This window comes from Salvelinus namaycush, chromosome 26, assembly GCF_016432855.1.
Source record: "Salvelinus namaycush isolate Seneca chromosome 26, SaNama_1.0, whole genome shotgun sequence".
NCBI lineage: Eukaryota > Metazoa > Chordata > Actinopteri > Salmoniformes > Salmonidae > Salvelinus > Salvelinus namaycush.
The window spans coordinates 14637271-14653771 of NC_052332.1; the positions used below are offsets into that span (position 1 = coordinate 14637271).

Sequence of the window (16501 nt, forward strand, 5' to 3'; positions counted from 1 at the left end):
CGCTTCCATTCTGACGATAAGGTCCATCCTTGCGCTTACTTTTCTCATCGCCTGTCGCCATCGGAACGCAACTATGATGTGGGTAACCGCGAACTGCTCGCCATCCGCTTAGCCATAGGCGAATGGCGACAGTGGTTGGAGGGGGCGACCGTCCCTTTTGTCGTTTGGACTGACCATAAGAACCTTGAGTACATCCGTTCTGCCAAACGACTTAATGCACGTCAAGCTCGTTGGGCGTTGTTTTTCGCTCGTTTCGAGTTCGTGATTTCCTATCGCCCGGGAAATAAGAACACCAAGCCTGATGCCTTATCTCGTCTCTTTAGTTCTTCTGTGGCTTCTACCGACCCCGAGGGGATTCTCCCTGAAGGGCGTGTTGTCGGGTTGACTGTCTGGGGAATTGAGAGACAGGTAAAGCAAGCACTCACTCACACTGCGTCGCCGCGCGCTTGTCCTAGTAACCTTCTGTTCGTTCCTGTCTCTACTCGTCTGGCTGTTCTTCAGTGGGCTCATTCTGCCAAGTTAGCTGGCCACCCCGGCGTTCGGGGTACGCTTGCTTCTATTCGCCAGCGGTTTTGGTGGCCTACTCAGGAGCGGGACACGCGCCGTTTCGTGGCTGCTTGTTCGGACTGCGCGCAGACTAAGTCAGGTAACTCTCCTCCTGCCGGTCGTCTCAGACCGCTTCCCATTCCTTCTCGACCATGGTCTCACATCGCCTTAGACTTTATTACCGGTCTGCCTTCGTCTGCGGGGAAGACTGTGATTCTTACGGTTATCGATAGGTTCTCTAAGGCGGCACATTTCATTCCCCTCGCTAAGCTTCCTTCCGCTAAGGAGACGGCACAAATCATCATTGAGAATGTGTTCAGAATTCATGGCCTCCCGTTAGACGCCGTTTCAGACAGAGGTCCGCAATTCACGTCACAGTTTTGGAGGGAGTTCTGTCGTTTGATTGGTGCTTCCGTCAGTCTCTCTTCCGGGTTTCATCCCCAGTCTAACGGTCAAGCAGAAAGGGCCAATCAGTCGATTGGTCGCATATTACGCAGCCTTTCGTTTCGAAACCCTGCGTCTTGGGCAGAACAGCTCCCCTGGGCTGAGTACGCTCACAACTCGCTTCCTTCGTCTGCTACCGGGCTATCTCCGTTTCAGAGTAGTCTTGGGTACCAGCCTCCTCTGTTCTCGTCCCAGCTCGCCGAGTCCAGCGTTCCCTCTGCTCAGGCTTTTGTCCAACGTTGTGAGCGCACCTGGAGGAGGGTCAGGTCTGCACTTTGCCGTTACAGGGCGCAGACTGTGAGAGCCGCCAATAAACGTAGGATTAAGAGTCCTAGGTATTGTCGCGGTCAGAGAGTGTGGCTTTCCACTCGTAACCTTCCCCTTACGACAGCTTCTCGCAAGTTGACTCCGCGGTTCATTGGTCCGTTCCGTGTCTCTCAGGTCGTCAATCCTGTCGCTGTGCGACTGCTTCTTCCGCGACATCTTCGTCGCGTCCACCCTGTCTTCCATGTCTCCTGTGTCAAGCCTTTTCTTCGCGCCCCCGTTCGTCTTCCCTCCCCCCCCCCCGTCCTTGTCGAGGGTGCACCTATTTACAAGGTACGGAAGATCATGGACATGCGTTCTCGGGGACGTGGTCACCAGTACTTAGTGGATTGGGAGGGTTACGGTCCTGAGGAGAGGAGTTGGGTTCCATCTCGGGACGTGCTGGACCGTTCGTTGATTGATGATTTCCTTCGTTGCCGCCAGGGTTCCTCTTCGAGTGCGCCAGGAGGCGCTCGGTGAGTGGGGGGGTACTGTCATGTTTTGTCTTTGATCATCATGTCTTGTCCCTGTGCTTCCCTCTGCTGGTCTTATTAGGTTCGTTCCCTCTTTCTATCCCTCTCTCTCCCCCTCCCTCTCTCTCTCTCTCTATCGTTCCGTTCCTGCTCCCAGCTGTTTCTCATTCTCCTAAACTACCTCATTTACTCTTTCACACCTGTCCCCTATTTTGCCCTCTGATTAGAGTCCCTATTTCTCCCTCTGTTTTCCGCTTCTGTCCTTGTCGGATTCTTGTTTGATGTTTGCTGTTCCGTGTCCTTGTTCCGCCCTGTCGTGTTTTTGCCTTCTTCAGATGCTGCGTGTGAGCAGGTGTCTATGTCAGCTACGGCCTGTGCCTTCCTGAAGCGACCTGCAGTCTGTGGTCGCGTCTCCAGTCGTTCCTCTCTACTGACGAGAGGATTTCAGTTTCCTGTTTTGGATTTACCTTTGATAATATCCAGGAGAATCATTGTTTGTTTAATACTGGAATAAAGACTCTGTTTCTATTACGTCGCTTTTGGGTCCTCATTCACCAGCATAACAACAGTCTTTGGTAGCGGGCTGTGTCGGTGGCACTGTATTGTCCTGCAAACGCGCAAAGAAGTTGTTTAATGTCTGGGAGCAAGATGTCGATGTCCGTGACGGGGCTGGTTTTCTTTTTGTAATCCCTGATTGTCTGTAGACCCTGCCACATACAGTTGAAGTCAGAAGTTTACACACATTTAGGTTAGAGTCATTAAAACTCGTTTTTCAACCACTCCACAAATATCTTGTTAACAAACTCTAGTTTTGGCAAGTCGGTAAGGACATCTACTTTGTGGATGACACAGGCCAACCACCGTTGTGTCGTCAGGAAACGTAATGATGGTGTTGGAGTAATGCCACGCAGTCTTGGTGAACAGGGAGTACAGGAGGGGACTAAGCAAGCATCTACTTTGTGCATGACACAAGTAATTTTTCCAACAATTGTTTACAGACAGATTATTTCACTTATAATTCAATGTTTCACAATTCCAGTGGGCCAGAAGTTTACATACACTAAGTTGACTGTGCCTTTAAACAGCTTGGAAAATTCCAGAAAATTATGTTATGGCTTTAGAAGCTTCTGATAGGCTAATTGAAATTTTTTGAGTCAATTGGAGGTGTACCTGTGGATGTATTTCAAGGCCGACCTTCGAACTCAGTGCCTCTTTGCTTGACATCATGGGAAAATCAAAAGGAATCAGCCAAGACCTCAGAAAAAAAAATTGTAGACCTCCATAAGTCTGGTTCATCCTTGGGAGAAATTTCCAAACGCCTGAAGTTAACACGTTCATCTGTACAAACATCATGGGACCACGCAGCCTAGAGAGGTCTCCTAGAGATGAACATACTTTCGTGCGAGAAGTGTAAATCAATCCCAGAACAACAGCAAAGGACCTTGTGAAGATGCTGGAGGAAACAGGTACAAACGTATCTATATCCACAGTACAATGAGTCCTATATCGACATAACCTGAAAGGCCACTCAGCAAGGAAGAAGCCACTGCTCCAAAACGGCAATAAAAAAAGACAGACTACGGTTTGCAACTGCACATGGGGACAAAGATCATACTTTTTGGAGAAATGTCCTCTGGTCTGATGAAACAAAAATAGAACTGTTTGGACATAATTACCATCGTTATGTTTGCAGGAAAAAGGGTGAGGCTTGCAAGCCAAAGAACACCATCCCAACCATGGAGCACGGGGGTGGCAGCATCATGTTGTGGGGGTGCTTTTCTGCAGGAGGGACTGGTGCACTTCACAAAATAGATGGCATCATGAGGTAGGAAAATTATGTGAATATATTGAAGCAACATCTCAAGAAATCAGTCAGGAAGTTAAAGCTTGGTCACAAATGGTTTTTCCAAATGGTCAATGACCCCAAGCATACTTCCAAAGTTATGGCAAAATGGCTTAAGGACAACAAAGTTAAGGTTTTGCGGTGGCCATCACAAAGCCCTGACCTCAATCCCATAGAAAATGTGTGGGCAGAACTGAAAAAGCGTGTGCGAGCAAGGAGGCCTACAAACCTGACTCAGTTACACCAGCTCTGTCAGGAGGAATGGGCCAAAATTCACCCAACTTATTGTGGGAAGCTTGTGGAAGGCTACCCGAAACATTTGACCCAACTTAAACAATTTAAAGGCAATGCTGACAAATACTAATTGAGTCTATGTAAACTTCTGACCCACTGGGAATGTGATGAAAGAAATAAAAGCTGAAAAAATCAATCTACTATTATTCTGACATTTCACATTCTTAAAATATAGTGGTGATCCTAACTGACGTAAGACAGGGAATTTTTACTAGGATTAAATGTCAGGATTTGTGGAAAAACTGATTTTAAATGTATTTGGCTAAGGTGTATGTAAACTTCCGACTTCAACAGTACGTCTCATGTTTGAGCCGTTGAATTGCGACTCCACTTTGTCTCTATAGTGACGCCTTGCTTGTTTGATTGCTACACTGTATTCGGCCATGTTTCCAGTCACTTAGCCATGATTACATGCGGTGGTACGTGCTTTCAGTTTTGCGCAAATGCTGCCATCAAGCCACGGTTTCTGGTAAGGGAATGTTTTAATAGTTACAGTGGGTACAACATCTCCTATACACTTCCTTATAAACTCTCTCACCGAGTCAGCGTATATGTCAATGTTATTGTCTGAGGCTACCTGGAACATATCCCAGTCCACGTGATCGAAGCAATCTTGAAGCGTGGAATCCGATTGGCCAGACCAGTGTTGGATAGACCTAAGCACGGGCGCTTCCTATTTTAGTTTCTGCCTATTCAAGGGGAGCAACAAGATGGAGTCATGGTCAGATTTGCCAAAAGGTGGGCGGGGGAGGGCCTTGTATGCATTGCGGAAGTTAGAGTAGCAGTGGTCGAGTGTGTTACTCACTCGTGTACTGCAATCGATATGCTGATAGCCTTGTTCTCAGATTAGCTTTGTTAAAATCCCCAGCTACAATAAATGCAGCCTCAGGATATATGGTTTCCAGTTTGCATGAAGTCCAGTGAAGTTCCTTGATGGCCGTATTGGTATCCGCTTGCGGGGGGATATACAAGGCTGTGACAATAACCGAGAAGAGTTCTCTTGGGAGATAATACCGTCGGCATTTGATTGTGAGGAATTCTAGGTCAGGTGAACAAAAGGACGTGAGTTCTTGTTTATTGTTACAATTACACCATGAGTCGTTAATCATGAAACATACACACCCACACTTCTTCTTACCAGAGAGATGTTTGTTCCTGTTGGCGCAATGCACTGAAAATCCTGTTGGCTGTACGGACTCCGACAGCATGTCCCCAGCTAGCCATGTCTCCGTGAAACAGAGTATGTTACAATCCCGGATATCTCTTTGGAAAGCAACTCTTGCCCTAATTCCGTCGACTTTGTTAACTAGGGACTGGACATTAGCGAATAATATACTCGGAAGCAGTGGGTGGTGTACACGCATCCAAAGCCCCACTAGAAGACCGCTCCGGCACCCTCTCCTCCGACGGCGTTGTTTTGGGTCGGCCTCTGGAATCAGTTCAAATGCCATGGGAGGTGCAGACAAAGGATCCGCTTCGGGAAAGTTGTATTCCTGGTCGTAGTGTTGGTTGTGCTGTTAAGTTGACATCTCTGATATCTAATAGTTTTTCCCGGCTGTATGTAATAACACTTAAGGTTTGCTGGGCTAACAGTGTAAGAAATAATACATTAAAAAAAAAATACTGCACAGTTTCCTAAGGACTTGAAGCGAAGCTGCCATCTATCGCCGCCATATTACAATGGTGTCTGTCTGCGCATGCGTACACGCTCACCTGAGATGGCCACATTACCCATGCAGGGCAGCCTCTCATCCAGTGACCCACCAATACAGGACCTGCAGTGGAGAACAGAGTGATTTTATTTATTTATTTACTAAATTGTTATGACAGCAAACTGCCCCCACCCAACCCCTCTCTCTCCTACCTGTTGCCTACTCTCTGCAGGACCTGGGCCTCCCTCATTCTCTGCAGCTGGCTGAGCAGTGCTAGGATGCGGGTGTTGCAGGTGAGCAGGCTCTTGGAGGCCTCCAGGGCCTGGTCTCTCTGGGAGCACGCAGCTAGCAGCTTACTGGCTCCCTCACGCATCCGCACCTCGCGGTCTATCTGACGCTGCACCTCACCGTCCTGAGTGGTTGAGTGAGAGAGGAGAACAAGAACAATAGGGAGAGAAAGATTACAGAAAAGATAGAGTGGCTCTACTTTACTCATCAGTTACTATTGGTTTGTGTACAGCTAGGTGACCCTTCCTCCGCATTCAACAATGCCATATCTAACAGCAGCTCCCAACACTACCCGACTCAACAGAAGTCAGAGGTCTTGGACCAGGCCTAGTCAGGAGGATGAGGGCAGTAAGGATATATTCTGTCCTGTTTACCAGAAACCCTAAACAAACAAGCAGCTGGGGCTTTCCACTTCAAACAGCACAAGAAAGAGGATTGACACCCACCATCTCAGTTTGTTCTGAAATTGTGTCTGTAGTTAGAAACAGATAAAATTAGCATTCCTGCAACATTTTGATGGAATATAATCTGATCTCTTGAAAAGTTAAGATAATTGATTGTGCCCAAATTGGCCATTTAAAATGTATAGGATTCATATAGTATTCAATAAATATAGTACCTAACATCCAATTTGGTCCAAACTTTTTCCTTACAATCAATAAGATACTATGAGGAATCCCCCCCCCAAAAAAAAAAATCCTCCCACGGACCCCCCACACTCCCGCCAATCCCACCCCAAAGACAAGTATACAGTATTAGTTCTCTGTGTATGACAAGTAGTATGGAGCTGCAGCTCTGAGTATAGTTTCTTCAAATGATGCAATATATTTTCAGTGAATTTGGTGGGGTTTTTACATTTACATTTAAGTCATTTAGCAGACGCTCTTATCCAGAGCGACTTACAAATTGGTGCATTCACCTTATGATATCCAGTGGAACAACCACTTTACAATAGTGCATCTAACTCTTTTAACTGTTCAGAGAAATTTGTCTTAAATTGTTAGATTTTATGTCCCATCAGACATCCTGACATTACCAGGTTCTGACCACTAGATTATGCCATTCCTGCTATTAGGTAAAACGTGTGAAAAATGTCATTTAAGTCATAGGAGTGATCTTGTCCCAGTTTGCTGCATCAGTGCCATCCTGCAGCCCACTAAGAGCTGGATTGTGATATCATTTTCAGCAGTTTGACCCTTAAACATTTTGCAGAATTTGTTGTCAGGAAAAGGTTTGGTCCAACTAGGAGGTTTGGTACTATATTTATTAGCCGTGACCTCCACTCTCTGAAGGTGTCTCAAAATGTGCAGTTTTGTCACAACGCAATGCTACAGACGTCTCAAGTTGAGGGAGCATGCAATTGGCATGATGACTGCAGGAATGTCCACTCTGAAAGACCCGGTCAAAATAGCATCTTGGGTTAAACAGACTGATGTGTGATTATACATACATTTTTGGACTTTTAATTGAATTATACACGGAGTGTACAAAACATTAGAAACACCTGCTCTTTCCATGACAGACTGACCAGGTGAATCCAGGTGAAAGCTATGATCCCTTATTGATGTCACCTGTTAAATCCACTTCAAATCAGTGTATATGCAGGGGAGGAGACAGGTTAAAGAATTATTTTTAAGCCTTGAGACATGGATTGTGTATGTGTTCCATTCAGAGAGTGAATGGGCAAGACAAAAGATTTAAGTGCCTTTGACCGGGCTATGGTAGTAGGTGCCAGGCGCACCGGTTTGAGTGTGTCAAGAACTCCACCGCTGCTGGGTTTTTCATGCTCAACAGTTTGCTGTGTATATCAAGAATGGTCCCCCACCCAAAGGCCATTCAGCCAACTTGACACAACTGTGTGAAGCATTGAAGTCAACATGGGTCAGCATCCCTATGGAACTAAATATTCATGTTTGGTACAATCAGTGTACATAAACCTCGTATCCATTGTTTCTTGAAGAATATTACTTAGAAATGCCTCATGAGCCCCTTTCCTCAGCGGTTTACCAAAACAGTGGCGGGGTGCCGGCTTTGTTGTTGTTTGAACTGCAGATTGGCAATTAAGACTCAAGTCAAGAAGAACGCTGTCTGTTCGGTCATGATGTAGTCTCTGAGCTCTCCTCACAGTCTTCTAACCTGTCCACTCAGATAATAAACACAATGTCCAAAACAAGCACTTCAGTGTCAGACAACGAGGAGGAACACCCGAGAACAGTCAGACATCCGAAAGAGGCACACCCACACACACATACACTTAAAATGCCTATCTTACACTACCACTCAGTGGCCTTGTGATTTGAGTACCCGCCCTGAGATTGGATGGTTGGGAGTTCGATCCCTGGCCGAGTCATACCATAGACTGTAAAAATAGGACCCGGTGCGTCACTGTTTGCACGCATTAAGGGGATAGAGTCGCGGTAAGGCCCTTCTATAGACTAGCTTCCTGTCCAGGGTGTGTACTTGTTCATCAAGCTGCCTCACGCTACAGAAATATGAGACACAATCCTGGGGCCTCATTTTCTTTTTAAAAAGCTGAGTACATTCTCCGTTGGTAAGGAGATCGCATAACTGGGCGTGTAGACCTTATATGTTTCTTTCATTATATAAATCAATCAAATTGCAGGACCTCTCTCCTTTTCTGACATGACTTACAGTATTTCCGCAACTATAGCCGAGGCCGACAACAAATATTACCATTCATCCATCCCTTATTCAAGCATGCTCAAAATGATATAGACCGGTAGACTATTTTAAATATTTGACAACAATACAAGGCTACAGCATGGTGTTGCTGTGTGATAGAAGCACAACATCATAGCCTATTTAATTTCACAGCCTATACCAAGGCAGGAGATAGATCACAATCATCTATTGATAAACAAAATATTGAAGAGTTCCTCTCTGGCATAGAAGTGCAGGCTCTAACATTTACTTCTAAATTGCTCTAATAAGCAATCAGTCTTGCAGAATGCGCGGCCAGTGGTTGGCACTCGCTATAGGCGGCATGCATGTTTAGTTTGAAAAAGTCACTGCAAAAGATTAAAATATTCTGCCACGATAATCCATCCACCTAACAGGTGTGGCATATCGAGAGGCTGATTAAAAAGTATGATCATTACACAGGTGCACCTTGTGCCGGGGACAATAAAAGGGAACTCTAAAATGTGCAGTTTTGTCACACAATCCCACAGATGTATTTTCTTCTTTTTTTTTAAGGAGTGTGCAAATTGGCATGCTGACTGCAGGAATGTCCACCAGAGCTGTTACAGAGAAATTAATGAATTTGGCAGTACATCCTACTGGCCTCACCACAGCAGACCAAGTGTAACCACACCAACCCATGAACTCCACATCTGGCTTCTTCACCTGCGGGATCGTGTGAGACCAGCCACCCGGACAGCTGATGAAACTGTGGGTTTCCACGACCGAAGAATTTCTGCACACACAGTCAGAAACATCCGAGGGAAGCTCATCTGCGTGCTCTTCATCCTCACCAGGGTCTTGCAGACTGCAGTTCAGCGTCGTAACCGACTTCAGTGGGAAAATGCTCAACGTTGATGGCCACTGGCACACTGGAAAAGTGTGCTCTTCACAGATGAATCCCGGTTTCAACTGTTCCGTGCAGATAGTAGACAGACGGTTTATCTAGTATGGCGTCATGTGAACGAGCGGTTTGCTGATGTCAACGTTATGAGCAGAGTGCGTCATGTTGGCGGTGGGGTTATGGTATGGGCAGGCATTAGCTACAGACAATGAACACAATTGCATTTTATCGATGGCAATTTGAATGCACAGAGATACCGTGACGAGATCCTGAGGCCCATTGCCGTGCCATTCATCCACTGCCATCACCTCATGTTTCAGCATGATAATGCACAGCCCCATGTCGCAAGGATCTATACACAATTCCAAATAGATTAGGGCCTAATTTATTTATTTCAATTGACTGATTTCCTTATATGAACTGTAACTCAGTAAAATCTCTGAAATTGTTTCATCTTGCATCTAGATTTTTGTTCAGTGTAATATATTTACTGAATATTATACGAATCTTATAAATAAATAAAAATGGCCAATTTGGGTGCAATCAATTAGTTTAATTATATTTCAACAAAATAATGTTGCAGGAATGCTAATCTTATACATTTTAACCACCAAAACCATTTCAGAAGAATCTGAGATGGTGGGTGTCATGGCTTACTGAAATGACATGGAACAGCCCAGCTAAAGTATCAGGGTTTGGGCTGTGTGTGTGTGTGTGGGTATGTGTATGTGTATGTGTGTGCGCGCACTGGCATTGGTACCTGGCAGGATAAATTAATCAGATCAGACTGCTAAGACAATACGTTGTTGGGCAAAATGTGGTGACATTATCTAGCCATGTGACTTGTGTTGTATTGTTTTAGGTTTTGTTGCAACATTGGTTTAACTCTATATCACTATACACATTCAAACCAGATTAAGATTGGAGGATTGGAAGAGATTAATGATCATGCTTTGTGCTGCTGCTACGTCATTTAATTATAGTATTTTGACCATTACCCTCAATGGTATGTTATGTTTCTATAAGCATGGATAGATCCCCTTTTTATTTAAAACTAAACAAGTTAGTTATGAATGAATTCTTATTTTACAATGACGACCTACCCCGGCCAAACCATAACCAGCAAGACGCTGGGCCAACTGTGCACCGCCCTATGGGACTCCCAATAACAGCTGGTTGTGATACAGCCCGGGATCGAAGCAGGGTCTGTAGTGACGCCTCTAGCACTTAGATGCAGTGCCTTAGACCGCTGCGCCACTCGGGAGCCCCATTAACCTTTAGTTCAGTGTACTTAACTCTGAACAACCACATCCCCATGTGACAGTAATTTTTATTTAACTAGGCAAGTCAGTTAAGAACAAATTCTTATTTACAATGACGGCCTACACCGGCCAAACCCGGACGTCACTGGGCCAATTGTGCGCCGCCCTTTGGGACTCCCAATCACAGCCGGTTGTGATACAGCCTGGATTCGAACCAGGGTGCAGTGCCTTAGACCGCTGCTCCACTCGGGAGCCAAAAAGGTAAAAAAATAATTTGTCCAAGCATGTCCAAATTAACTGTGTTATGTCTGATGTCTCTTTCCTCGAACATCTACCAGTTACCTACCAGGATGTAGCACACCTGACAAGGGGTCCCTGATTACCATATCTGTACAGAAACATAAAAATTCCTATCCAGGCCAAATTTACCTTCTAACAGATGTCTACAAAGCCCAAATTCCGACTAGAGTCCACATTCCTTCCAATACATTAATCTGATTATTCACTAGCCATCTTGTACATACATAAATACATGACCCTAAATACATGATCATGGGCGCTCCTGAGAAAGATTTTCTTAGTATATTCACACATGTACCCCATATATTACAACCATCTCTACGCAACAACCAAGCTACCCCTTAGTAAAAAGGTCTTGTGCTGCCTCTGTACCAACACTGTTCTGTACACTCACCTGGTTATTTTCAAAGATGTTCATGTTCCTCGATCCTTCAAAGAGCTCCATCTACTTTGTGAATGACTCCACCAGTTTTATAATGCCGAATATACAGTCCAGTCTAGTTTGAGTTATTAAAGCTACAGTCAGCCAGAGAGACGCGAGAAGGTCCAGTCAACAGGGAGTGGAGGCAGGGATTTTACATGGATTAGTATGCCTTGTTATTTCAAGTCCCAGACTAGTCCCACCTCTGGGGAGACTAACTTAATACCTGGATGTGCTTTACCTGACATGTAATATACAGGCCATAGTCATATGTCATATAAACAGATATCTTAACACCATCTGCAGCTCTGACCTATTGTCAGACTGCAGATTTTATCATGGCTCAGACAAAGTATTATTAAACTATTTGCATGTACTTGTACTGTAACATGACTGAGTACATTTTAGGCAACAGTGCCCTCTCCTGGACTGTTTTGTACTACATCCAATTGCCTTTCTATTCGTAGTTCATAGAGCACATGGTTACAGACCTCAGGCATTGACAATGCAGTGTGACAGCATTGTCAAATCCATTCAACTCCAGGGGGGGGGGGGGTTGGAGCCAATAATGTATAAAAGGATTTGGACTGCCTAGTGGGTTACTGGTCAGTAAAAGCTCAATGAAATGCTGTCCAATCTGATATTGGAACCTGCCACAGTATTATCAAGGCTCTCTCCACTGCAGCACTATGTAGAGATGTTAATGGGTGGTAAAGCTAGCTCACTCTGGCCTACTGATCTAAGGTCAGTCAACTGCACAGGAGGACAGGACATGGATTATTTTAGCCCTTGATCATGACTCAGTTCCATTACATTAAACATAAATAGGGTTAGGGTTCCAGCAGCCATATTTCCATGTTACAGCATTTGTTTATGGAAAACAGATGGAAGACAGAGTGGACTACCTATGCTAATTAGCTAGCTTAAAACTGATGTAGTTTTAAGCTACATTTGAACCCAACCAATGTTTTTAACCAAGACCCATGTCTTAAGCCGTGACCAAAAAAGAATTGAGCCAGCAACCAACTTGTGTACATCACACATGGACGGTCATGATTAGGTCAATATTAGGCTTACTACACAGGAGGACACAGGGTGGTTTCCCCAATGGCAGCATCACATACTGCAGGCTACAACCCACTGAGCAGTATCCAAGGAAAACCCCAAGCTGCTCTCAGACAGAACAGTCATTGTTTGAGACTGACCGCATAGTTAGAGAGGTAACAGAAGTTATGGATCAATCATCCACTGTGACAAATGGAGCTGTCTGGACTTCCGGCACTTGAGCAATGATATGAGTCACGGTCTGGTCTGCTCTCCTCCCACTCCCTGGCGTTAGGTCAGGTGTGTGGGTGTTTGTGTGTTGGGATTTCAGCTCTTCATCTCCCATCTCTCTATATCTCCTTCTCCCCTCCGTCTATTCTTCAATTCACCTGAAGATGCCCCTTGGTCTAGTCTTGGTGGGGACTTTATTATGTAATCAGTTGATTCTGTGAGTCTGAAAAAACATTCCATGTTTATATGCAGCTGATAAAAGTGTTAAATGAGTCTGATAATAAATCTGGCTGTGGCAAGTATAAAGAGTAGAGGGCAAAGAGCTTGGGGGAAAAAATGACATAACGTCGGAATAAAAGCGTTGCATTTCCCATGGGAGGGAGGAATGGGGAGCGAGAGAATGAATGTGTATATGGACTATATATTATTTCAAGCATCGTATCACCTCTTATCAGTCACTTAAAGAGTTACTGTTACTCAAGACAAACAATATCATTTCAAGGCCAGGAAGCAATATGTACCTTCCAACTAGATTACACAGGTATGAGTCATTTCACAAGTTCTGAGAACCATTTAGGATTTATGTCATTTCCAGTATGTGATGTCATTGTATTAATCACCAAAAGCCACAATAATTTTTTTCTCAGGGAAAAAAGAAAATCTACGCAATATTGTAAACTTTTTTTTCAATCCGCTTTTGCTACATACATTTTTGCGGGGCTTATAAATTATATACACTCATTGACTCTTGAATAATATAACTTCTAAATGACTCATGAGCTTAGTTCAACTGACATAGCCCATTAGAACTATAACTTTGATATATTGGATGGTCAGTCCTTCAATCAATAGCTCTGTCTATGAATTTAAGACTAACATTTCTCCAGGCTCATCCCTTCGTTTTTGATCAAAACAGGGGTCGGCGGTGCCCTTTCTTATTGTTTCAAATGCAAGTTGGCCCTTTACATTATAGTTGTTATGAGCAGAGCACATTACTTATTTCAAATAGCCTGATTATGGTGATCCAATTTATCATAGAGAACTCAAATACACCGCACCAACAGCAGAAAACAGGAAAATATGGTATAACGCATTAACACAGGCCGGGAGGATCACTTTGTGGAGTGAAACGTTAGGTCTCCACTCACCTGTGCCAAGTCCGTAAGAGTGTTGAAATGCCCCAGTCGTCGTATTTCCAGATCCAATGATGACCCCCTTGCTATCGTGGTTCTCGACACCTGATTTCGGCAAAACATTCTAATAACCTACCATGTACAGTTATAAATCGAAAGGATTATTGAAAAGCTATGACAAATGGTAGCCTGAAAATGCGAAGACCCGCACTATGACTACTATTTTATAGTAGAAGCTATTGAAAAAGTAATAAGTTATTCAAGAAGTTATAGTAAGGTCCGTGGGTCATCGGCGTGTTGGTAACGTTACCACTATCCAAGGGGCCAAGGGTGCGGTTGGGTTGGGGGCGCGGAGGAGAATAATTATTCTTCGGTATTTTTTTGTGCATGCCGCCACCTATTGATCACGTTACACATTGTGAAATGAAAAAGAAAAATTTGCACTACCAACTAATCCTACACCTATAATAGCACTATTTTAAAAAAAAATAATAATTACAAATAAAATACCATTTTAAAAAAACACCCCATTCCACTACTTTGACCCTAACTGATCCTACACCAGGCCGACGGCCTGGGACAATGGGACACTTTTGTTTAACACACCTTGTAACTCTGCAGTAAAACCTTGTACAACCAAGTACTTCTCTGCAGCTGCCACCACCACATCTATTCTCTGTGATTTACATTCCATTGCTGCGGTACAGTTGATAACCATGACAATGAACGCTAAGAGGCCAACATTACCGAAGCACACATTTGTATCACTCTGTATTGGCCTAGGACTACTACTCACCCTTGACCCATCATCCTCTACTCTCTTCATTGCCTCAGCATACGACACCTTCTGTTCTACTCTGACCCTGGCAACCGGTCTCTCTCAAACCGGGAACTTCTGATCTCCAGCAACATGAGTACCCACACAATTGACACACCGTTTTTTCCACCAATACTAGACATTCCATTTTCCCATGCCCTCATGCACACTTCTCACATCTCGGAATCTCCTTCCTACACACTGCTGCAACATGACCATAAGCTTAGCATCCAAAACCCCTTAGTAGGTTCGGCAAAAAATGCTCTCACGGGATAACTGACTTATCCTTCCAAAGAGACATCAGTGACTGTAACATACTCTGTTTTACAGACTCATGGCGCTCTCCAGATATACTGTCCCCATCCATTACAAAAGTAGTTTGAAATGTTTTGGCAAAGTTTACAGGTAACTTTTGAGATATTTTGTAGTCACGTTGCACAAGTTGGAACCGGTGTTTTTCTGGATCAAACGCGCCAAATAAATGGACTGTAACGAACGTTGTCGGGAGAAGGAGAAGAGGACCAAGGTGCAGCTTGGTAAGTGTTCATATTACTTTTAATAAATATACGAAACACTTGACAAAACAACAAAAATGACAAATGAACAGTTCTGTAAGGTGATGACACACAAAACAGAAAACAACTACCCACCAACACAGGTGGGAACAGGCTACCTAAGTATGGTTCTCAATCAGAGACAACGATAGACAGCTGCCTCTGATTGGGACCCATACCAGGCCAAACACATAGAAATACAAAACAAGGACAACATAGAACACCAGACATAGAATGCCCACCCAAACTCACACCCTGACCAACCAAAATAGAGACATAAAAAGGATCTCTACGGTCAGGGCGTGACATGGACATTTTGGATATATATCGACAAAATTAATCGAACAAAAGGACCATTTGTGATGTTTATGGGACATATTGGAGTGCCAACAACAGAAGTTCGTCAAAGGTAAGGCATGAATTATATTTTTATTTCTGCGTTTTGTGTCGCGCCTGCAGGGTTGAAATATGCTTCTCTCTATTTGTTTACTATGGTGCTATCCTTAGATAATAGCATCGTTTGCTTTCGCCGAAAAGCCGATTTGAAATCTGACATGTTGGCTGGATTCACAACAAGTGTAGCTTTAATTTGGTGTATTGTATGTGTGATTTCATGAAAGTTTGATTTTTATAGTAATTTATTTGAGTTTGGCGCTCTGCATATTTACTGGCTTTTGGCCAAGTGGGACGTTAGCGTCCCACATATTTTGGGCCTGTGTCACGCCCTGACCATAGATTGCTTTGTATGTTGCTATGTTTTGTTTGGTCAGGGTGTGATGTGGGTGGGCATTCTATGTTGTATGTCTAGGTTGTCTTTTTCTATGTGTTTGGCCTAGTATGGTTCTCAATCAGAGGCAGGTGTCAGTCGTTGTCTCTGATTGGGAGCCATATTAAGGTAGCCTGTTTTTCATTGTGTGGTGTGGGTGATTATTTTCTGTTCAGTGTTTTTTGTATTCACCGTTCAGGACTGTTTCGTTTCGTTCTCGTTATCTTGTTTTGTGTTCATGATAATAAATTATCAATATGGACACTTACCACGCTGCGCATTGGTCCTCCTCTTCTCATTCCAACGACGAGCGTGACAGCCTGCTCTGAAATATGTGATAGTTGGCTTTTAAACATGTTGGACAAAGTGGGTTCGGTGTCAGTATCTATAAGTTTGGTCTCAGTATGATATCTTATTGACTGATGGCTGACTTCATGGCAGTATAATATATTGGCATTGTACATTTCATATTGCAAATGGACAGTGTACATTTCCAATGTATTTAATGAGGGATTTACCATTACCAAATGGACATGCTGAAATCTATCTTTGCTCGACCATCCCGAGTTCAACGAGCCAGTCAATT

The 16501-nt window shown here is 44.0% G+C and overlaps 1 protein-coding gene across 1 annotated transcript in view; it reads right to left on the reverse strand.

Annotated features, from left to right (window-relative positions):
• Nucleotides 1-13901, reverse strand: part of LOC120021887 (rhotekin-like) — a 32399-nt gene extending 18498 nt beyond the window's left edge. Inside the window, exons 1-3 of the mRNA XM_038965727.1 lie at nt 13794-13901; nt 5768-5967; nt 5617-5678 (exon numbers count right to left, since the gene is read on the reverse strand). Coding sequence (XP_038821655.1) covers nt 5617-5678; nt 5768-5967; nt 13794-13901 — 370 coding nt within the window. The remainder of the gene's footprint in view (nt 1-5616; nt 5679-5767; nt 5968-13793) is intronic.
• Nucleotides 13902-16501: the final 2600 nt, after the last annotated feature.